Below are 24,316 nucleotides of genomic sequence, written 5' to 3'. Positions count from 1 at the left end.
ACCAAAGTGCATTTCCTTGTTTCTTACGATAGACACCAAGTTTCAGATAATATGCTGCCTCCTATTTGTTTGGAGCATGGATTGGACTGGTGATCAATTCTTACTCATTGTGCCTTTAAGCAGGGCACGGACCATGTCTCTCTCACCTTTCTAGATTAGTGGAGCTGTGGGATAATGACTAAGGACAGAGCTGAGGCCTGTAGGGCTGAACCAGCTGTCCTCTACTACCAACAGTCATCTCTGATATCCCTTGTTCTCAGTTTAGCTCTGACACTTTTTGCATTACAGTGTGCATGTGTGTGTGCGTGTGTGTGTGTGTGTGTGTGTTTTTCTCCCTCCTTCTCCCCCCTGCCTTCCTTCAATCCCCTTCAGTGAAGCCAGTCATGCAAACGTTCCTGCAGGAGGTTTATCCCTCCTTGGATCTGATCGGCTCTGCCCCCACCTCCCTGCACCAGGAGCCCCCTGCTGGGAGTGGCTGCAGGATAAGGGGGGGGGGCGGACCCATCTGGAGGCCCCTCAGAGGGAAGCGAGTCACGCATCTTGTCTGTGTGCATCTACGTGGGTATGAGTGTGAGCAAACACAAGACAGAGGCACAAAGAGTCAGACTCTTAGACAAACACACGTCATACGCACACTAAGTAATACCTCATCTCTGAAGAGAGGTATGTGAGAGTGGGTTTAGCCCGCGGAGGAAGAAGTTGTCAAACAAACCAAACTCATACTTACGTCGCACTCTTCCACAGGGGGACATGAGTGGGGATTATTAAAGCAAGCCCAGGCAAAGAACAAGAGCAGAGCTGTTTTTGTGTAGCGCATTGTACTGGAGGCATCAGTGAAATAAAACAACCCACTAACGTCAGGAGAAATTATTTTGCTTTCCTGAAACACACAAGCAAAGGACATGTTTACGAAGCCAGTTGAGTGGTAGACTAACATCTAACTAAATTGATCACAACATGAGGTGCATCAGCGACTGTCTGATTGGTCAGGTGTCTGCTTTGCAGTAATGACTTTTCATTCATTTAAGATACTCACATCTAACCAACAAGAGTAGTGTAACCAATTTTATCTGTTTCAGTTTAATCTTGATGGGTAAAAATTCATCCCTTTAGTCTGCAGCTGTTCTATGGAGCAACCTTCCTTTAAGCCAAAACCTGCCTTCGTCACTTCACAGTGGCCCTGACGAGGCGGTTTCTCAGTGATTCATGAACTGACTTTCATGAAGAAGTGACCTCAGAACATGCAGGTCATGCTACTTCACCACTCCAGGTATTGTTTGCAATCGTTGGTATCTATGCAGTTGTTCTATGTAGGGTTGGGTATCGAACTTTGATACATTTTTACGGACTGACCGAATTGGTTTGACACAATCGAGGATTGAAAAATGCCTCGTCATTTGATGCTTAAGGAATAAATGAGTAAATATAATCTGATTTCATTCATTCATTCATTTATTCATTCAGTAATTATTGAGAGCAGCACGTTGCAACAGAGTCTACATCAGTTGCAGTAAGATATAAACTGGATCAGTGTTGTCCGCATCCATGACGGTGATCAGACAGAAAGTTAATTTAAAGAGGAGCTCTGCCTCACCCTGCGGCTGAAATTCATTTAAAGAAAATGATTGACAGAAAAGTTAAATTCATGGATCATAAGATGCATTAGAAATGAAAGCAATAGCTGCAGCCATAATATGGAGATCAAGGTGTGCTTCAAGTGGTCAGCTCGTCGTCACTTCAACAAAAAATATTTATCTGAAATGAGAGATAAGAAAGATCCAAAGAGGATCTTACTCTTAACAGCATTGAAATGATGATTTTAAGAAAACATCAGAGAAACCATCCCCAGTCCACTGTAACATACAACATCATCAACAGACACTGTCCTGAGATAAGAAGAAAACCGAGCTTCTTTTTCTCAGAATAAGTTGCTTCCAAGAACTGTGTGAGTGAGCAAGGGCAGTGAAAAACACACAGAGACACAGGGGGAGCTGTGCTGTTCTTTTTACTGCTAATAAAAACATGAAAAACATTTTTCAGATAGAAGAGGCTCCAGAACAGACAGCGGTGGATCCCTGGGGCACTGTTATGCAAACATGGCCTCTAGATAAATAGTCCCCCTTCGATGTGAATAGGATATTGGATTTCAAGGTTGTTATTACTTCACCTTGTTATTTCTGTTCAAGAAATACCATTCATAAGCCGATTAAAAGTTTGGAGAAGGACGCAGAAAACAAGTGTCTCCGCTCTGGATTTCCTCTCACACCTGAAGTTGCTGAATATGAAAGAAGACATGAAGCTATTCTTAAATCAAGATGCAAGCCAAATATATGCAATATATTTACCTGTAAGTCTGGTGCACAACAACACTAGGGCTGGACGATACGACTTCAAACCATTATCACAATTATTTTAAGCTTTAATGAACTACTGTGGTGCTTATCGGTCTCTCTCTTTTTTTGAGCCATGTGCTCTTCATATTCGGCAATGTGATTGTGTTCCAGGTGAGTAAACAAATTAGTGCCGTTACCTTTGGTCGCTATCCATGTTGCATTCACCAGTGTCTGGTAGTTGTGACTGATAAGACCCAATCACAAGGCGAGGCGGGAGTTTACTAAAAAAAACGTCTAGCAGCATTTCCAAAAGTCTCCGTTAAAACATATAAAATACATAAAACATATTAGCGTGGATGTAGACTGAGGCTCACTGTTTGCACTCATCATTATCTCCAGCTTCACTTTGAGTGAACGCCGACTAATGTACGAGGTAGAATATTTTTAAGGGGAGCGATCATAAAGTGTTAACGGAATGAACCGACATGAACAAGATTACGTCAATGAGAGGTCCTAAATGTTGCTTTGATACTTTTTGGGTTAATTACCCAGCCCTAAACAAGACCTTAACGACCAGCTTAACTTTAAATCAGCATCAATTCAGTCTCAGTTTTGACTTGTATGTATTTATAGAATAAACTAATTCAATCTCAGTTTTCCCATATTTATACTTATGAACAAGAATTCAACCGTCTTTTAAGTTTTAAATTGCAAAGTTGTAAATTAGCGCAGGGCTGCAAGACGGATCAATTCATTACTGATTAATCTGTGGATTATTTTTTTCAATTACTGTGATGAATAATGGTTTAGTCTATAAAATGGGATAAATGTCTATGACAAGTGCTAAGAATCCCAGGTAAAGTATTCAGGTTTATTGATTTATTTGTCTTTTGAGACGAATATTTCAAAACTAATTTTATACAAGAGACTCATTTTAAAACAATACATGATATCAAAATCAAGAAATCCTCACATTTCATAACCTCGACCAGACAAAGGTTTTTCAATTACTAATCTGTTGATTAACTTGTTGCTAACATTTCAGCCAAACATCACATTAAATCTGACAAACCAACAACTGCCTGGTAAGTGCTTGATGGCCAATTAGACTGTGGAGTATGTTTTGGGTAGATGATCAGGCTAAACAAGGGAAAATGAATGGCATAAATGGCAGGATTCATTGAAAAAGAAACACAGTAATTGCATGTTTCATGTATTTTTTCAACAAGTGCCAGCAAAAAGACACACACACACACACACACACACACACACACACAGTCTGAGTCACACATCACTGCAAAACAGGACAGCAAATAAGGATTGGTTCAGAGGAATTTTAATTAACAACATCTAACACAACAAGCTACTTTGCAATCAGCCTGAATTCTGACAGTATTTACTCTGAATCTAAAACTGCTTCACCCTAAAAAAAAAACAAAAAAAAAAAAACTCTGTGCTGAAGCATCAACAACAACATAACCAACCCTTGCCCTCTCTTATCTGCAAAGACACTTAAATCTCTGTCAGCACAATAGCTCAGCAGAGACAAGCTATAAAACACTAAAGGCCACTGAGGGAGTTTTAAGGAAATGGCAGGACCTGAAAACAGCGGATTGACTGATCAACTCGTCAAATCTAACAGTCACAATGTTAAAGTTCCCTCTACAGACACTTCAGTAGAAACACATGATTATTCAACAAGCAGAGAAACTACAGATCATTCTGTGATGGGACCACACCAGCCACAACGCCTGGCAACATGTTGACGTTCAGGAGTCATTACTACATTATTACATGAGTACTCAGTACTCATGGGTTGGACCACGGCCATCTTCAAACTCAGCCTTCATTTCAATCTCAACTACACACCTGTAAAGATTCACAACTGTATCTTGCACGGTTGTGACGCTATTGCAGTGACAAAATTTGTCGACAGACATACAAACAGTTACAAAAGTATTGAAAAGCACCTCTGTGGCAGTTCCTGCTACAGCAGGTGATTCCAGGACCACATTTAACCATGATGACACACACATGGTCACAAGGTGAAAACAACACCAAGCGCACACTGCCACAGCTGGTAATCAATTATCCACCAAGGAGTCTTACAAACAAACCCACACACAGAAGAAAACATGAATGCCAACCGGGTATGTCAAGGTATGACTAAGTCCAAATGTATACTGCAAAATATTAAACTCAGAGGACTGTTCTGAACACTTGTCCCTCTGTGCCGTGGGACATTTTATTAGTTTTGACACAGCACATTATAGTATACAATGAGGCATTTGCATACATGAGTCATAATGAGAAGAAAAGACGCACCCCATGAGTTTCCAATGGTATACAATAAGTGTATAGGCCCAGGAGATAATTATATAAAATAAATAATCATACAAAAATAATGATCAACTTTACTTGGCTGGAGAGAAATCATGGCTTTAAGCAGCACTATTCCTGAATCTGTTTCAACTGTGTCTTTGAAAGTTATACCATCCAAAATCAAAGAGGAAATTACAAAAAGGGGAATAGGGAAGAAAGATGAGTCCAACAACGATCAAAGATAAAAAAATAAATGTATAAAAAAATAAATAGCAACAAGACATAAGAAGCAAATGAGGAAAACAGAAGGGAAGAAAAAGATAAACACATAATCCCATTCTAATTTAAGTCAATTTAAGCATCACTTCACAACAGTTTGTATTTTGTGAACTCTCTGGTGAATTACTTTGATATTGGATATGTTGCATTTTTGACACTGATAATTCAAACTGCAAACAAATTACACTAAAAATTGCACTGCATGTAAACACTGCAAGCTGCTACTGAAATCTTCAGAGCAAAATTACAAGTTCTCCAACCCTTTCAACCCTCTGGTAAGACCCATAGGAGCGTTTCCTGAAACATCTCCCCTACATGGTTACAATAATAAACACGAAGTCTGTACCAACAGCGGCGTACCGGACCTTCATCGCCATGGTTACAATAATAAACGGTCAATGCTTGGTTAGGTTTAGGAAAAGATCAGAGTTTGGGTTAAAATAAGTACTTCCGTAACATTTGACAACCTTTGTTGTCATGGTAACAATAATAGGAAGGTGGATAACTTGTATAAAAGACTCAATACAAACTGTTAACTTTGACATGGAAATCAAACACCACTCTCCTGGGTGATATTCCTGTGTTTGTCGCTCTTTATACTACGTCACAGCACTTTTCCCTTTGCTCTTGTAAAAATTACTACAGCCACTAGATGTCGCCTAGCAACAAAATGTAATTACGGGTCATTATAACCTGCTGCACAGACGACCTATGGGCTTGTTTTTTACAGGAGGGCTGTGGTGGAAGGTTCTGCTTTGACTTACATAACTGTGTATCCTGTTAGACAGTAACCAGTAAATCATCCAGGCCTATTCACTGCATACATATACTATCCAGTATATCAGTATCAGCATCTACGTCAACCAATAAGTAACAACAATTTGCTTTGAAGAAACAGTTGCAGTAATTATGAGGTAAACTGGAGACAGATGCAGTTACAAACCAGAATTTGAATTTTAATTAGCATAAAAAGGGAGGACAAGGCCTGTAGTACCTTTTGTGTGTAAACACTTTGGAGCCACAGCCGGAAGTCTGAACCAATTCTGTGTCGACAGCTGCTGCAGGAATATGTGGATCCTGAAATGCTTTGCACAGGTAGAATCAGGAGAAATAGAGCTTTCAAACAATTTGTCAAGGTTGTGTTGAGTGAGTCCAGTACAGACCAAAACACACTTAAAGTAGCTCTACCAAGGCCAAAGTGTCCTAGAGGTGGGCAGGTGTATTTTAAAGGGTTAAGCAACAATGAAAATAATTGTCAGTTGCAGCCCTGATGCAAAATTTTTTAAAATATCACCTAATATTTTGGTACCTGTTTTTTTGTTATTCTTAAATGTTGGTGTGCAGCATTGGTCAGGATTCAGTAATACACAGACAAATATGTGTAAACAAGCTACGGCTGTATGCAAAACAAGTATTCAAAGTGGTTGTGGGATTTGAGCAAAACAAGAGAATAATTTAAAAATGAAGTTGAGCCAAAGAAGGTAGCACATCCAATCATCTACATCATATTAACCCCTGTGTATAAGATCACAAATGGAAAAGAGGAAATACTGTAAGAGCAACCAATAACCGACCTAAATATGACGAGGCAGCACATGAGAAACATACAGCTGACACCTGCATCTCAAACACAGCGGAGGGGTCATTATAGGGTCAGCAGGTTAGTACCAGTCACACCCGTTTAAATCCACACTGTCCCTGCGGTAATTAGCCCTGCGAGTAGCGGGGAATTAGAGGCAGGAGCCATATTAAGCTGCACGGTAACTTCAGGTAATGCGCAGGTGAGCGTAGCAATAACAGGCAGCAGCAGTTGACATGAGGTACTTACTTTATGAAGTAACTGGCCCCTTCGTCCGTAAAACCTTCCTCCCATCCCCCAGGTAGGTCTGAAATAAAAACACAGACTTGTTCGTGACACCTGAAAGTTTTCTCCCGTTGGGCCGGGCCCTGAATGTACACTGAAGTTAGCAGCGAACACAAACATGAAAGTAAACAGAAAATTAACGCAGGTCAACCAGCCCCGCATAACCAGTCTAGCTAGCTACCTGAGCGGATCATGTGTCCCGAGTTTACCGGTTCACCGGAGCGGGGATGCAGCCAGGTGGTGGTCCGCGTCTCATCGCTGCAGACACAGACAGAGAAAAGGGGAGGAGGGGGGAGAAAAACACCTGTTACACCACCGGGAAGGAAACACCAGCAGACCCCGCCAACTCCCGTCAAACCGAAAGAGACGGAGCGATAAAGCGCTCGTTATCCCACTCACTTGATGAAGAAGACCCTGCCGTCCCCGCAGACACCGTAAGACCAGTGTTCAGGTAAGGTGTCCCGCCCGAGAGGCGCCGCCATGATCCGGTCTGAAGTCCTATTTCATCTCATTCCCTCTCCATGGAGTCTCCGGGGAGCTCAACGATCACCGCCAGTGCCAGCGCTGCCTTCAGGGACTTCTCTAAAGCCCGTAAATCTGACCATCGAGGCTGAAGAAGGTCTCTGCCATGTCTGGAAAACAATTATGACACAATGCACTGGTTTTGAATCACTCTGTGTTACATTAGCTGCCAACAAAGCTTTATTAATTTTATTTGTTTGTTTGGCTTGCTCTGTTATGTGGATATTTATATTTCTGAATATTTTGAGGTTTATAATGACTTAAAATAAAACTAAATTTGACTGTAAATATATGAATATAAAGAGTAATAATTTAAAAGCCACAGAAATAGTAGTTCATTATTATGTGCTATTCAATTTTCATTTACAAAATGTATCCAGTTATGTGCAATAATAAGAGTGCCCAAAAGATTTTTCTTATTAAGAATGCATCTGATATCTGATCAATTAATGAAGGTGTGTGGTGGGGGTGCTTCAGTTGTGTATGAAAACAGATATACTCTCAATAGGCATGACGATGCAAATTAAATCAGGTTTACCATCCCTGCACATGGAGGAGTAATTTGCTGTTGTGCCCATGTTTGTCAGTAAACATTTTAGAAATCTGTGAGTGATAATGAGAGGGTTGGTGGTTTGATTTGCCTTCCCTCCTGTGTCCACATTTCAAACATGCTGAAGCCCACATTGCCCCTGATATGTGTATGCACCAGTGTGCACAGGTAAAATGCAAGTTGCTTTGCACAAATGCATTTTTCAAATTAATGTATTGTTAAATCTGACTCAACACATCATTTAATTTTCTGAGGCCAAGTGAACATATAATGACTCAATGGCATAATGAGGTCACTAAAAGCCATCATCACTCAATGGATGCTGAAATTAGTGATTTAGATTAGTTTGTATCTCTAAATTGGGGTTTTAATCCAGTCACGTGTTTCTTATATGGTGTCTTAGCTTTTTGCTTAGAAAATATATTTATGTTCATATTCAGTTTAAGTTTCTTTTTGCTCACTCAATAAAGATAATGCATATATTTATCCAGTCACTATGTGCCCAGTCTGAATACATGAAACCATAGGCTGTAGAATAGTCTAAAAAATCTTGAAAAGTCTCGTGAAATACAGAAACTTATTGTATTGAAATCCCCCTCCTTATAAACCTTATAATCCTCCTCTGCAACTGGGACATCAGTGGAGACAACTTTCTGAGATTCAAATAGTTACGAGATTTTCGACAGCACTTGAAGGCAACACAACAGTGGGATTCCATAGTGAGAAAAGAGAAGAGAGGAGCAGCTGCCTTGACCGGTGTTTTTCCCGGCAGTGATTAGGAAGAGTGAATGAAAAATGTGCTGAATTTGGACTCGCGTGCCACCTTAGCATTTAGGTGATTTAAGTGGGAGGTGACTGATTATGAGATTAAAGATTTCCTTCAATCAATTAGGAACCTCATTAAGAAAAGCTTTGATTTTAAGTGCTCTGCAGCACAAGTTGATTCTCAGCCAAGTCCGCCTCTTGTTAGAGACTTGATGTGCAGAGGTAGGATTAAAGCAGTGGATTCGTTTTGTTGCAATGAAAATAAAATCAAATAAAGTCAAGCCTAGACAGTAGTAAATGTATGGGAATTTGAAGACTGAACTGAGCCTGTTAAAGCATTCATTTTCTTTTTCTTTTTTCCTCGTTGAGATTGTCTTTGTCATTCTGTCATAATTTGTGTCATTTTTTTCCCAACTGCATGATTTGGAAAGAAACTTTTGTGACATGAATGCACAAAATCAGAACCAGAATAGTCTTTTAGAAACCAATTCCTTTATTTTACAGCACTTAGTGGTGTAATCTATTGATTCAACCAACTCTGTGCAGTTTAAACACACAGTAGCCTACCTGCAAGTGGTGACTTGAGCAGGTGCTGCAGTTTACAGCTGATTGGAGGAGGCCCATACTGGGATCAGTATTGTATAAGCAGATATTCTTTTTTAACACAGTTAACTTAAAAATGGTTGGCAACGATCCCTTTCATTTGGATATCAAAGAGAGGAGGATATTTAAGAGTCCAACAACAGACATCACTATGAAAAATGATGGTAATGTGGCATTCTGTTGATTTAAGGGTTGGATTGTCACCCTTGCTTGCTTCACTACTATGATAAATAATAAATAAAAATAGATAAATAAAAATGCCTCTATAATTCTTAAAAGTATAAAAGATGACGACCCCTCAAGCTGAAACACATCAGTCTAACAATAAATTCTTGTGTTTACTTCAAGTGTTGCTGGAGTTTTGACCTCTTTAGACTTTTTGCTTTCTCCATGCACCTTGGAGGTGAGTGAAGTTTTGCCAGAAACCTCTTCTTTGTTTCTAAAATTAAAAATTTTTATAATTTGAAAAGTAAACTTCACTTGAAATTTTGGTGGTCTGCTATCTAATAATTTAGAAAAAATCAGACTCTTTCATTTTGTAAAATAAATTTTTTTGTATTGAAATCTCTACTCACCATATGATTTATTTCATGTTTCCCTATTTGCAATTACTAAAAGACTATCTGGTTTACAAGCAATTCATTGCAATGAAGTAAATGGAAAATTTACCAACTAAACCAGCCAGTATTTCCCTTTAATTTGAATCAGTTTACAAAGTTCTCAGCAGGGGATTTTATGGTAAATGAATAGAAAATTACAGACCTGTAACATGAAGCAGCAACATTCAGGCACTAGAATATCATAAGGCAATACTTTTAAGTCAGTGGGAGGCCAATATCCAACAGCAACGTCGGCCTGCTGGTATGTCAGTCAGACTAATGTTTACACGCAGCAAACATGTTATTGTTGGTTTTCCCCAGTGGCTCATTAATGTAAATAAGAGCCTCTGTCAGCTGTCAGACACAGTTTGCTCTCAGTCGCTCTGAGCTCATTGGAATTTCATTTTTCCAGAGTGACTCCATAACCCGGAGACGTGTGGTGGCGTGCTCATCACAACATCCTGACACGTTTTCCGTGGAGCCCTATTATTTTGAAATCCACTCTTGGAACAAAAACAGTTCACCTGAGTTGTTGTTAAGTTCACGGTCGGCAGGAATTTCCTCGCCAAAAACAGTAATTTCCAAAAGGGTGGAACGCAGTGTGAAGACCAGAAAGCCTGTTGATATTCATCACTATGCCCTTCATTTAACACTCCCTGGAGCATGGGATTCTAACACACAAAGCATTTCTGCAGCACAGCTTTCTCCTTTTTTGTGTGTGATTTCCTTGTTATGTAATCATTTGTAGTTTCTCAATTTCAGCTTGACTCCTGTTTTCAGCAGGCAGATCGGCCAGACTTCCCGACAGCCCATCGTCAGGCTTAATTTGACCAATTATCCAAAACAGCCTGATCTTACCAGCAGTGAACATATTTTTCACATCTGGTGACTTTTGTGTGCCTGTGTTTGATTTCCTCTCCCCCCTTTGTTTGGTTTCAGTTGGCAGCGCGCAGTTTGGAGGCACCTCAACAACAACAAAAGAAACTCCTGACAAGGCAGAGTGAGCTGAAGGGCAGGTAGAGGTCGACACACACACACAGCCCGACCGCTCAGAGCCCATGGGATTCTTTTTTTTTTCTTCTTCTTCTTCTACCATTCCAGTGTATTTGTGTGAAAAGATAAAGTGCTCACATACTAGAAAGAACAATGAGAGACGTATCCAGCCAAGTTATGATATCATGGGCCAACACATTAGTATATCAAAGCTACTAGTGCTGCAGTGTGTGTGTGTGTGTGTGTGTGTGTGTGTGTGTGTGTGTGTGTGTGTGTGTGTGTGTGTGTGTGTGTGTTCAGGTGCTTGCTGCTCTAATGTTGAACTCGTTCTGCAGATTCGCAAACCAAAACACTTGGTTACGGACACACACACACAACTATGTATGCATAGATTCCAGACTTAAAGTCACAGTTTCTTATCCAAATGTAAACAGAACATTCATCCCACAACTAAAACTTTCAAATGCAGGACTGAAATGTGCTATGACTCCAAACTGTGGACTAATACTACACAAGAGTTTCTAATTTATTTTCAAATTTCTTTACATCAATAATGTTTGTAAGCAGTTCCATATTTTCAATTAGTATTCAATTTCTTCACCGATAAATTGACAACACTACAAAACACAACATTTGCATAATCAGATAAAGACCGGTTGGGCTTAAAGCTGCATGAAGTGATTTTTTGACCACTTGAAATGCTCCACAGACCTGAGAACTGCAGAGCCAGGTCATAATCATCTGTTGGTTTGTCACTATAAACAACACCCGTTACACATCGTCATGTGATCCATTGTTAATTTAAATATAAATCATATTATTGATAGTAAGCTCATTAAAGGAGGGTTGCATGTGCTGTTGTTCTTTTTTCATACGGTCTACAAAACATGGCTTCCTCTCTGTGAGTCTGACCACTGCAGCTCAAAGTTAAGTGACAATTGTTAAATAATAGTTTTAAATAATATGAGGTTGTAAATGCAGGGACATGCCTAAGCACACTGATGTACAGTATCAATTTATATTAGGTCCAACCAGAGAGAAATCCTGACCTCTGCACAGTCTTACTCTCTCTCTCTCTCTCTCTCTCTCTCTCTCTCTTCAACATTAGTGCACACAATGCCTAATGCACAAAGACACATGCAACATAAAAACACAGTATTGTGGTGATTGCCACTCTCCCTTACCCTATGACTTCACACCCCGGATCAGGGCTATCTCAATTATTTCGAATTTCGTTAGTCATTTCATGCATTTCACCATTTTCCATCGTGTGAACATGTTTTTTACTCCAGACATTTCATCTGTTTGTCTTGTCTTCCTGTGCTCAATCACTGAATTTTCTTTCTTTTTTCCAATGCCAGGAACAGCATTTTGATTCCTACAAGGATCTGGCAGGGGAACGTGTTACTGACTGCTCTCTTTGAAAACAACAGCCTCATTTTACACTATTTAACAATATATTTCACAAAGCAGACAGCAGCTAGTTGGTGTGTTTATCAGCTTAAGCCTGTTGCTTCCCTGCTTCACAGATCCTGCTTTAAACACACACACACACACAAACACACACACACACACACACACACACACACACACACACACACACACACACACAGACTGCAAACACGGTGAGCTTCTTGCTACACAGAACCAGAAGAGGGATAAAAATGCAGATGTGTGTGAAGGGACCTGAAACATTTTCAATTTCCCACTTTATGAACAGGTTTTTGGCCTGAGAATAATTACGAGAGAATTCTGCCTGTTTCATGTGACCGAGCAGAAAGGTGTGATGGTATATGAAAGAAAATTGACAACAGAAGCAAAATCCACATCTATAATCAGGATTTTGTTGTGTAGTTATGCTGAGAGATACGGTATGACCCTCACCCTACAGGAATAAGAGTATTTGGCTGGACCCCAACAGCAGGTCCAGCCCTATAATCTCAAATGTCCCTGACTAACTGACTGATCATAGTTCCGCCATTGGTCAGCCGAATGCCACGTGACTGAGTTGGACTGTCCCCATTGGCTGTTTCTCTTTCAAAATGATTTGGCGCGGACAGTTTCTATTAGGGGGTGTTCACAGCCTGCAGTGTTGCTAACTTACTGCATTTGGCCCTAGATTTAGAGACTTTTTTTTTTTTAAACCACACTGGGTGTAAACCTGGTACATGGCTGGAACGGTGCCAATCTGGCGCTTAGGGCCACACCTCTAGTTACAGGCAGTCACCCAGCCGCCCTGGTTTCCTGGTTGCTCGGGAACTGCAGGTAAACGGAGGAGCGCCTCCAGTTCACTACGTCTCGCCTCTGTTACAGCAAATAAGCTACTTATATTAAATGTATCATTATTACTAAAGGAATAGAGGAGGAATAACTTAACATAAGACAGTGAGCAGCGAGAGCAGGAGAGAGGAAGGGAGAGAACATAACATTGAATGTGAAATCAGGATTTGACCATACACGTGGTCCAGCCATATAACAGGTTTTTAGCTAGTCTTGTTTTCATTGAGCTCTTTAATCTAAGCTCTTTCCTTTTCAGAAAAGGGCTATTGTGTGGTCTTTAAAACTCCACTTCTAGAAACAGTGACAAAGAAGACTGCAATAACAATAAATGTACATAAATACAGTTTTAGTGCTTTAACCTACAGGGGCTCATTTTGACTGCCATTAGAGAGTGCTGCAATTAGAAACAGCAGGTGAATGAAGTATATGTGAGTGAAAAATAAAAAATGTTTCATTTGAGAAGTGGAACAGAGTTTTCTGATGAAGGTAAATGAAAGGGAGAAAATTATGAGATGTCAATGCGAAAAAAAAGAAAAAAGAAAAGCTAAAGAAAAATGAACCGTGTTTTATGCCTCATACCGATAAAGACACACAGAAGCACCTGATGCCGGACTCCACCCATCCACCTACTGACATCAGTTGTTCGGTTCGAGTGCCAGAAGTTTCTGACCTTCAGTGCTGGACTTGCAGTTACAATCCAGCCTGCGCCACCTACAGGCGAGAAAGTATTCACAGTTTGCATCTGTTTGAAATTCATATATTTTTACGCACTTGAAGATCCAGTTATCACTAAAGTTTATGTAATGCCAATAAAAAACAAACTGAATGGTCAAAGTAGTCATATCAGTATTTAAGGTGTGTTAATTGATCTGCAACATCAAGTCATTCATTGCGTAACATGAAAGAGAATATTGCTCCTTAAAAGTTGCTGGTAGTGAATCAATGTGGGAACAACAGCTGTGATTTTCTGCCCCTGGGAAAAAAACAACTTTGGCCATAACAATCAAAAACAATTATAAAAACATCAACTTTAACTATCCAAGATACAATCAATAATACAAATAGATAAAAATATATACATATATTTTTAGAATAATTATAATGAAGCAGAATGAACCTACAATGGCACATTTGAACATCTAAAAATGACAAATTAGCATAAAAACTAATATCAAAATTAACAAATTCAACTGGAAATGGTTTGTGGAACATACTCAGTTATATCTGTGAACCGATTGTTTATGAAGGGGAGTGTTGAGCGAGTGTGCATTTGTGATGCCTTCTACTCTCTCAGTTTGAAATACAATAATGAACATTATATTAAAGTGCAGAGTCTCAGCTTTCATTTGAGTGGGTTTAACATCAACATTGAAAGAACTGTGTGGGAGATAAAGCCCTTTAAACACATAGTGTCCAAATTTTAGGGGTTCAAAGTAATTGGGTACTCGGCTATTGTGCAGCTGTGTGTCGTTTCAACGTTAGGCCATACACGAAAAACAGCTCACACGTGGCTCAGAGTTGACCGAGAGTTGAGAGTTGTCATTTACACTGAGCTGAAATAAACATGCCGCAGCCTGGCGGAAAGAGGGTTTGGGAGTCCACGGAGGGGTGAAAGCACGCCGCTGGAAAGGAAGGGGTTCACTGGATTTACAACCCCAACAAAAGCATGAGAGCATGATGTGAAAAGGAATGTCAACAATAATCCTTTCATCTCGATTGTCTTGTTGTCATCATCGGCGGGAGTCATCACTTTGCGTCAGAAAGGTGTCCATACCTCCACTCTTTGGTGTGAGACAGAATGAGTGAGCAATGATGCTTCATGTTGTTATGTTGCTTCATGTTTTACCTCTGCATGGATTCCACAGTGGCTGCCAGTTCTGGTAAATAACTGATGTTGAGGCAGCGGTATGTTGCAAATATAAAGGTCACGGACATTGCCGAAATCCAGGACAGTGCCCTTCACGATGGCCCGGTCCACTGCAGTCATGAAGTGTCCAGCAGTCAGGGGAGAACTCCCTACAGTGCACAGCAGAGGAACACAGTCTAACATCATGACTGTCAAAAAACCACAACGAGGAACTACTGTAAAACAATTGTGCCATTATTTGGCTTATATGTTAGCAGAAAAACAAGAATACGTGAATAACCTTATAAGTTTTACCTTCATTTTTCGCTCACTTATCGAAATCGTATTCAATACTTCACTAATGTTTGCAGATTGTATACTTCGTTATTTATTCATTTTTACTGTGTGGACTTGAATCTTGGTGAATGAACAGACGGTCCTTTGGCACATGTGGCCAGGATTCGTCTGGATCTCGTCCTTCTCATTGGTTAGGTTGGATAGTGGGTCAATCACGAGATATGTGGCCATAGCCTTCATGTTTGACCTGTATCAATATCATCAATATCATCAATATCATCACATCCATCAGGCTGGAATACTTCTAACCACAGCTAATATCCATCTGTTCTGCCTCTCAAATACTCCAAAAAATACTTAGTAATAAAAATGAATAACACGCACAATATATATTTAACTTTACATTTCCCTCAGACAGTTTGATGTTATCTGCATTGGTGTTTGGTTTTTATTATGTCCGTTTATTATTGTCCGTCTGTCCCATTCTTGTGGACCTGATATCTCAGTAATGCCTTGAGGGAATTTCTTCAAATTTTTTACAAATTTGATTAGATTTTGGTGGCTTAAGGTCAAAGGTCAAAGGTCAAAGGTCAAAGGGGTCACGGTGTCCTCAGAAAACATGATGTTGGCCATGTGAACGCAATATCTCGAGGGCTCCTCGGGGGAATTTCTTCAAATTTAGAACAAATGTGAACTTGGACTCGAGGACAAACTGATTCGACTTTGGTGTAACAGCGACTCTTTACAGGGATGTTACCTGAAACTAGTCTGAATGGCGGAGGCATTCAACTGTGAGGCGGTAATTCTAGTTTTCATTATGCTTAACAGTGTTGTTTCAAGCATGAAGATAAGTTGCCGAAGTGATCATTTTTCAGTGTGATGAACTGAAAAATAAGTTTGTGAATATAATGTAATGTCATGTATCATCTGAAATTTGATCCAGAAAAACAAAACAAAACAACTGAGTCTGTGCTGTTCCTACAGTGGTGAGTTTACACACATTAGACATTACACACAGTCCACAAAATCAAATGTTAGATTGACTTTATGAATAGTTCATGAAGTCATCACATTGCAACTCATTTATTTACAAAAAGAACAACTTACAGTAAAACTACTATATTGACTACTGTCCATATTGCCTCAATATCTTATTATCAGTCACTGTTATATTTGGCCATCTTTGTTAATGAGTGGTTAGACCCAAACACTGATGGGCATTAATAGTAATGAGTGAAATATAAATAAAAGCTTCAGATAAGTTATTTTATGAGTATTATTTTTTAATTTCTTGTAAGTAGGCTAGTAGTAGGAGTATTAATGAATGTTGATGCACTATAGTTGGTCACATTTGAATCAGTCCAGAATAAAATGATCAGGAAATTCATTGGGAAAACAATTAAATACAGCAAACAACAAACTGGCCTATTTACAAGATGTAAGCCATGCCAGAGTCTGATTTGGGAAAACAGGGTTAATCTGCAAGATCTCAGTCACTGAGGACTGAATGTTTCCCTGTAATTTGCCTCAGTGATTTAGATGTTTCACACAAAAAATCTCACCCAGCCGAGTATCAACAGCGGTACATGGGGGGAGCACTGGTGTCATGGCTTCATTTCTACACCTAGTGGAAGTTCATTTACAGTGATTTTAGTGTTTTCACAACTCAAAGCATTAACAGAGGAAAACTTTGAATGGTATGAACCTGAAAACTTAACAGAAGATGGAGAGGACGTCTTATTACATGACTTTATAACTGTTTTAAAAAAGTGTGTTCAATCGGATTCATCTCATCACCTGAACTGATCACCAGATGTATCACACAAACTCAACCCATCTGGCAAACCAACCACAACAAAACAATGATTATTTCAAATTATTATTTGCCTTTAACTTGTATTGTAGGGAGTGTTGGGGAAGCTACTTTGAAAACATAGCTTTGCAAGCTACCAATTACTTCACATTGGAAGGCGTTCAACAACAGCAAAACCACCAGAGGGAGAAATCTACTTTAGTTGACTAAAGCTGAAGCTAAAGTTGTTCAAACTACTTTGTAAAATTGATGAAATTGACAATGTACATGTGATATGAAATTATAACAAAATATAATACAAAATGAATACAGTGCCATTTATTCTTTAAAAAAGTGTCTACTTGTTCACAGGTCACACATAAACCAAAAAATAACACACCTCAATAAGTGCTGGAGTGTTTATCCATGATGATGTTTTTACTGTGTGAGCGCTGAGCAACACTCATCCTTGGCTTTTGAACGTGCACTACATAAAAGGTCAAGTGTGTGGTGGTGGTGGTGGTGACTGCCTGACAAATGCGTTGCCTGCGCTGCCCTCACAGTGGTGGAGCTGGTCAAATACAGTAGTGAAGCAAAGATTCATCCTTCATTCATCCGGTTTCAGGAGTTAACGACAAAAATGGCAACAACAAAAAAAAGTAACTTAACTAACTTGAATCACTATGCACATATGAATGTAGTTGAACTACCAGCAAGTTACTGCAAAATGTAGCTAAACTACTAGTTAAATTAGATGTAGTTCACTACTCCAACACTGATTGTAGGTCACTGAGCAATTTGATTCACATTCTTTCCAATTCACCACAAGAGGAGACAATGATTGAAATTGAAAAAATTGAAGTAGCATTTGAAGTCTTATAATTGTTATTTGTTGGAACAGCGTATGACGCCCAACTGTTTCATCACAGTGAAGGAATTCTGAAATAATTCATGGCCAATCCAACCTGTGTTTATTTAACAATACCACAAAGCCTGGTTTGGCTCCAAGCCCTCAGACAACAGAGCCTTCGGACAGAGAGACTGAGGTGAAAAGATAAACGTGCAGAAACATTATAATTTTTTATCAGACAGTCTCTCTTTCTCTCTTTCAGGGATTCAGGGAAGTGTTTGAGTTTTGTTTTGTCCATATTACGTGAGCATTCGTTGGCAGACCAGCAAAAACCTCAGGTGGCATAGAAATTCAGAGAAAATGCTCACTCACTGTTCATAAGACACACACACACACACACACACACACACACACACACACACACACACACACACACACACACACAGTTAAGCTGTACACATTTTTGGCACAGTTTTCCCCATTGTGCCTTATGTAAATACAGGGTGAATAATGCATGGCTCGGCTCCATACTAGAGCTTGTGACTTGTGTAAGAGCCTGCAGGCATGTCAGAGATTCACCCTTTCCCCTTTCTGCTCAGGCTTCCTGATTTTAAAGACTACATTCATCACCTGAGGGAGACTGGTGGATTCAGAGCCTAACCTTTAGACTCCAAACAACAATCAGAGACACAAAAACACTCTTACACTGCAAAAGACTCCTCTTGTTCTATCTAGTTATATAGAGATGGTTAGTTCAATCCTAATTTTTCACTTACAACAACTAAAAAATATTTTTTTTTGCTAAAGAAATCAGTTATTTTTAACTGTATTGCATATAAATAAAAAAATCAAAAATAAAGCTGACAGTTCTGGTACTGAGTAATAAGAGAACAGGGTTCATTTTCTAGCTTTCACCAGAGCTTTCCAAGGATTTCTTATAGTGTCACATGACCAAAGTGTGATGACACCTGAGCAGGTTCCATTTACTGAAGAAGCCTGTGGGATATGCTCAAAGACTCTGGAAAAAGGTACTAAAGGAACTTTGACTTGACAATATTCTGTCACAGACATCGCTGTCAAAATAATACGTATGTAATACATATACATAGTTTCTTTTATCAGCTTCAAGTAAACAGAAAAAATATTATTTAAATGTGTCTTTTTAATGTTTTTCTTTTTTTCTTTTATTTAAATCACTGTTGCTGAAAACTGAATATTGCTAGAAAATCAAATTGAGCCTCTTGTCAAAACCTGTTAAAACCATCTGGGACATTTTCTGCATTACTCTGTCTCCCTCTACTGGACATCAGGTGTCATCTTCCAGCTGACAAATTTCAATGAATGTCTACAATATACAAAAAAGACTAAACACCAGAGGAACTTTACAGAGGCTATTGCTACAGGCAATACTTTCTTGTCATTTCCAACATATTTTACACTTTCAGGGGTTTTCCTGGCTCAAATGAGGCAGAGGTGGTACCATCCAGATGCATGTGTACTGAGGCTTCAACTGGCTCAGGCAACTACTTTTGACAAGAAACGTATTTCAGGAACTCTAGTGAATCCTGAAGAATTTCCAGGGACATTTATAAACTACAACAGGTTAGGAGATGTCACCTTGTGCATTTCCTTTTTTACAATTTTATGACATTTAATGACTAAATTAAATGATTAATGAAAAAAAAGTCAACAGATCAATCAAGAATGAAAATCTCTCTTCCCTGTGTGCCCACATATAACATAATTTAATTCAGCTGAATACACAATGAAGCTGTTCTCACTTACAAATTTCTCTGTTTCTCTGTTTGAAATAGTGACTGAAACACGGCCCATTAATATTGTGTTAACTTCCCAGTCATTTCAAAGCTGCTGCTAAAATCCTGAGTTTATAACAGTCATGTCGTCTGACAAAATCACCAAACACATTAGTTAAAGACAAAGACTGTGCTGTGATTTCAGCTATATTTACTTGTAAAATGATCATTCAGAGAGAAAGTTAGAGGCAAAACAATACCTTTCTTATTTTGTCACAGAGCTCACAGCCTCAGTCTGGTCAAGAAACTGCTGCTCAATGGCAACTCTCTTCTAAGTGGCTATCATTTGTCCAAAAAGTTGCTGGATTTGTTCTATGTCCTTTTTTTGGAAGAAACAAGTCTCTACATCTAGTAACAAATGCATTGTTAACAAGACTGCCCCCCTAATAGAAACTGCTCATTTTAGGAAAGCACGACCAATGGGGAAACTCCAACTCAATCACATGGCATTCAGCTGACCAATGGTGGCACTATGAGCACTTAACTCTATCAGTCAGTCAGTCAGTCACGGACATTCGTGATTATAGGGCTGGCCCTATAACTGCTGATGCAGTCCAGCCAAAAATAGTGTTTTCCATGAAGACATGTGTCAGTTTGTTGAGAGCTGAAGGCTGTTTCTGCAGGAAAAATCTGCACTTGTTAAATCAGTTTTTCAGTTCAGCTGTTTGCCACTGGACAAAAACAAAAGCAACCAGCCAGGGATGAAATCAGATATATCAGAACAGCGAAATAAAACCAGCTGAATTTTGAGATCAATTTTTTTTTTTGTCTTAGGCACAAATGTGATTTTACTGTAAAAAGTACAACAAAGTAAAACACAAATTGTCTTTGGGTTATTTTTGAAGAAGAGTTTGAATTGTGAATGAATAAAACAAGGGAGATGGAAAATATGAAATCATGCAATAAATCTATTGGCCTAAGCTGAGGTTTTGGGATAATAGCAGTAGTTTGCACAACACAGATAAGATTCTTGGTAATAACATTGGATTACATTCATTTACATTCACTTTTGTCACTTTTTAATTCATAGCCCAATTTGTAAACAGTTAAAGAAAAATTCCCTTCAAACATCTGCCTACTGTCAGTTTCTGGACAGAGGAGAAACTGTGTTATTGAACACTACAAATCGAACACCACTGAGTCCCTTTGTACTGGGTTGAGTCACAGCCAGTATATTCCAGCCCTGGCAAATCACAGCAAAACTTGAGGCACAGAGCCTTTTAGACTGACTGCAACAATTTGGAAAGATGAGATCTGGAGCACGTGACTTCAGTAAGAGCTTTTAATAATGTGCAGCAGCAGCAGCAGCAGCTGTGTCTACATGTTACACTGACTAAATAAAGTGTGAGTTAAATGTCAATCTTCATATATATATACTGAGTTTTAGATTGACAGCCAGTGGTGGCTAACTTATTGTAATGTAATGAGTCGACTGAACAGCCTCTTGTCTGCTGGACTTTGAGCTCTTACCATTTACTGTTCGTGCTCTTTCTCTCTTCACTCATGATGGCTTTGCATGTGGATGATAGAATGTGATGGATAACGTCAGTGCAGCTAATTTGAGTGTTGCACTCTATCTTTCAAGAGCTTTGTTTGTATTCACACTGACTAACAGGCTCAAGGGAACACAGCAGTCATGTCACATGGAAAACCCATTTTAATTTTAGCCCATGATTACACATTCCTCTCTGCGCTGAGAAACCTCTGTGCTCATTTATCTGATGAAATACTTTAACAACCCTGCTGCAGAAATTCCTAAACAAATTGTCTCTTTGACCACTGCTGCTGGACAGTCAGAAGCCGCTCCATCAGCCGGATCAGAGCAGGGAATCCCCCAAAAGCAGCTTAGTGGATTGGATTATAGAGTAATTGTTGTTCTGTTTCAATCTGCTGAACTAAGATGATTTTCCTGTTTACATGAATTTTCTTTTTATTTGCCTTTTCAGAAGAGTCATTTGGAAGACACAGGTACAGAGAGGATCTGGATACAGAAAGGTTTATGTCATTACCTTTAAAGTGTTGTTTAATATTATTGTCATACCATATCCAACACTTCAACTGCCTCTATATCAACAGTGGGCATGGATGGATTATTGAACAGGCCTCCGAGGCACAGGCCCAGGGACCAAAGACGTCATGGGCCCCTGGTCTTCACCCACAAGAAATCCCAAAAGGAAAACAACCACAGAGATGCAGAATGACCATGAAAAGATGCATAAAGGCCATAAAAAACTACTACAAAGAGATTAAAACAATACAAAACTACCAAAAATTACACAGTTATATGGTCAGTTTGTGTCTCTTTTGTGTGGGAGCCTTGCTCCTGTGTAGGAGGTGAGGAAGAATATACACAGACTTCAGTGTATTCAGTGTAGACTTGCTGACACCTACGAACAACTCTTTAACCCTACTGAGTTGGCCCCTTGATCCTTTCATCAAGGAGAACACCCCTTCTTCCCTCTTACATCACCAACGCTTTATCGTCTTAACAACAACTTACCTGTAGATCTGTTGATTCAGGCTAAGGGCCCTTCCTGCTTTACCTGTGGATATGCCCATCCAGCCTAAGAGGCCCTCCTACCCCCTTGATAACTTGAACCTAGGTGTTACACTGCTAGACCTCTAGAGAACGTTACCTTTTGTTTCTAATTTCCTTTCCTGTCTGACCAAATGTCTGTAACCCCAGTTCTATGCAAATACAGTTGTCCATCCCATTGTCTTTCTCTGTATAACTGTCCCCCTGCCCTTCACTCTGGGCCAGTCTACTGCCTCAGACCCGCTCTGTGTCAGTTGGCTCACCGTATCCTAGGATACCAATAAACTTGCATCACTACAGCAAACTTGAAACTAAGGACTTGAGTGAATTTTCTTCAACAGAGGGGTGGGGGGCTTGTTACTTGTATGTGCCCAGGGGCCCATAATTTATTAATCCCTCCATGCCAGAAGATCTATGAGCACTGAATTTTCAAAATATATTTCTATTTGTTGTCATTTTCTAAACTTTAGTATGGGTTACCCTGTTGCCTTATGTTGAACAAATACCTGTCTTCATCTGCTCTGCTTACTCTAACAAATACAGGAGAAGCAAGTTGAAAAGATTTCACTGCAGCCTTTTTTTCTTTCTTTTTTTAACTATAAATGAAGGTCTGAATTGAAGATAGAAATACACAACAAATGACTGAAAACCTTTTCGTTTTGATGGTGATGTTCTCAGTTTCACCACATGAGGGCAGTATCGAGTCACACAGTTGCTTAGTGGCTAGACAGTGTTTTTATAGTCTCAGATACAGATGATGCTATATGTCCAAATATGGTCCTCTGTATGGAAGGAAGCTTCAGCTATGTAACACACAATGTGGCAGTAAACAAAGGGATTTTAATGGTGAGCTATCTGTTTGTTTTTTAATCATCTGCTGATATCACTATTGAATTATAGATAAAGATTTCAATAATAATTTCTGGTTTTGACACCACCAGGAGTTTTTAAGGACATGTTGCGGCAGATGTTTTTGACATTTCAACTGTCATTATTTCAGACAGTGATACCTTAATTGTGACACAATCATCCTGACACTAATATAATCACATGTAGTTTGATGAAGAAAAAAATGTTGACGTGATTATGGCACTCTGTGGCCTTTTCTTGTTGTCATTCCTGAGTAACAATTGTGTGTGTGTGTTCAGTCACGTACCAGAGGAAAGGTGTGTCCCCCCGGTGGTTTAAATGAAACACTACACCCACTAAAACTCAACTGACAAACATACACTGAGCAGTCAGTGCACTGTTTTTAGCCCGTCTGGGTGCTGGTCAGACACACTAATCCTCATGAGTATATACTGGAATCGCTAAGTGTTTACCACACTTACTACTTATTACTACTGCTCATACATAATTATTGCATGAGTTGCATTTTTTTGGAGATAATGGTTCAGGATGATGATGATAGTAGATATTCATTTTCTTTAATTGCTGTTTTTATTCAGTGTCTTAAAGTGAAGCTAAACCGTTCCCGAGGGCCTCTGGAGCCACTTGAAGGGCCCACAAGGGACCTGGACGACCACTCTGTTAATCACTGAGCGAGAACAGGTGAATGAAAGTGAAAGATTTAATCCCTCATGGGTATTACATGTTAAACATTGGATAGGATTTAAAGTGATTCATGCAGAGAGAGTTTAAATGTGAAAAGTATAAATGCATAAGCCATGAAAAGAAGGTGTAAATAAACAGAATGACAAAGATTAAAGACAAATGAGGAGTGGAGTTTGTGTAAAAGTGTGCAACTCAGTATCAGGGGGTTATTGCTTGTATTTTGTACTGAACAATACACGGGACGAGAAGCTTTGTTGCCTTTTGTGTTTCATGCAGTCTGTCTGTATGAGCTGGTGTCAGACACAATAGCTGCTGGTAGGTTGCATCATCAGTTAATTGTGACCCAAGAGATACCCCTCTCTGGCAGGCGAGTGAGAGGGGCAGCTACGTGTGTGTGTGTGTGTGTGTGTGTGTGTGTGTGTGTGTGTGTGTGTGTGTGTGTTTGGCTGAAAACCCACTGCCTCTGCCGCCGCTGCTGCTGATTCTGCCGCTGCTGCAATCACCTGCAATCCTTTCA

General features: G+C 39.5%; 1 protein-coding gene across 8 annotated transcripts in view; it reads right to left on the bottom strand.

The window, feature by feature from the left end:
- The window catches only part of LOC111650336 (pleckstrin homology domain-containing family A member 7-like), a 162,730-nt gene extending 152,595 nt beyond the window's left edge, over positions 1-10,135 (bottom strand). For 3 of the 8 annotated variants that reach the window (XM_023400208.2, XM_023400206.2, XM_023400207.2), the window contains exons 1-4: positions 10,001-10,134; positions 7,198-7,430; positions 6,980-7,056; positions 6,763-6,820 (exon numbers count right to left, since the gene is read on the bottom strand). In XM_023400208.2, the coding sequence (XP_023255976.1) occupies positions 6,763-6,820; positions 6,980-7,056; positions 7,198-7,280 (218 nt within the window). In that variant the 5' untranslated portion in view covers positions 7,281-7,430; positions 10,001-10,134. Of the gene's footprint in view, positions 1-6,762; positions 6,821-6,979; positions 7,057-7,197; positions 7,431-10,000 lie in introns of all 8 variants that reach the window. The other 5 variants (XM_023400211.2, XM_023400213.2, XM_087172343.1 and 2 more) reach the window with 2 other exon arrangements.
- Between the last annotated feature and the right edge of the window lie 14,181 nt (positions 10,136-24,316).

This window comes from Seriola lalandi, unplaced genomic scaffold (genome assembly GCF_002814215.2).
Source record: "Seriola lalandi dorsalis isolate HSWRI2012SDOR001 ecotype SW California unplaced genomic scaffold, Sedor1 jcf7180002052274, whole genome shotgun sequence".
NCBI classification, from domain to species: domain Eukaryota; kingdom Metazoa; phylum Chordata; class Actinopteri; order Carangiformes; family Carangidae; genus Seriola; species Seriola lalandi.
Note: the sequence above shows the minus strand (reverse complement) of the source record. Positions and strands in the feature narration are given on the sequence as shown.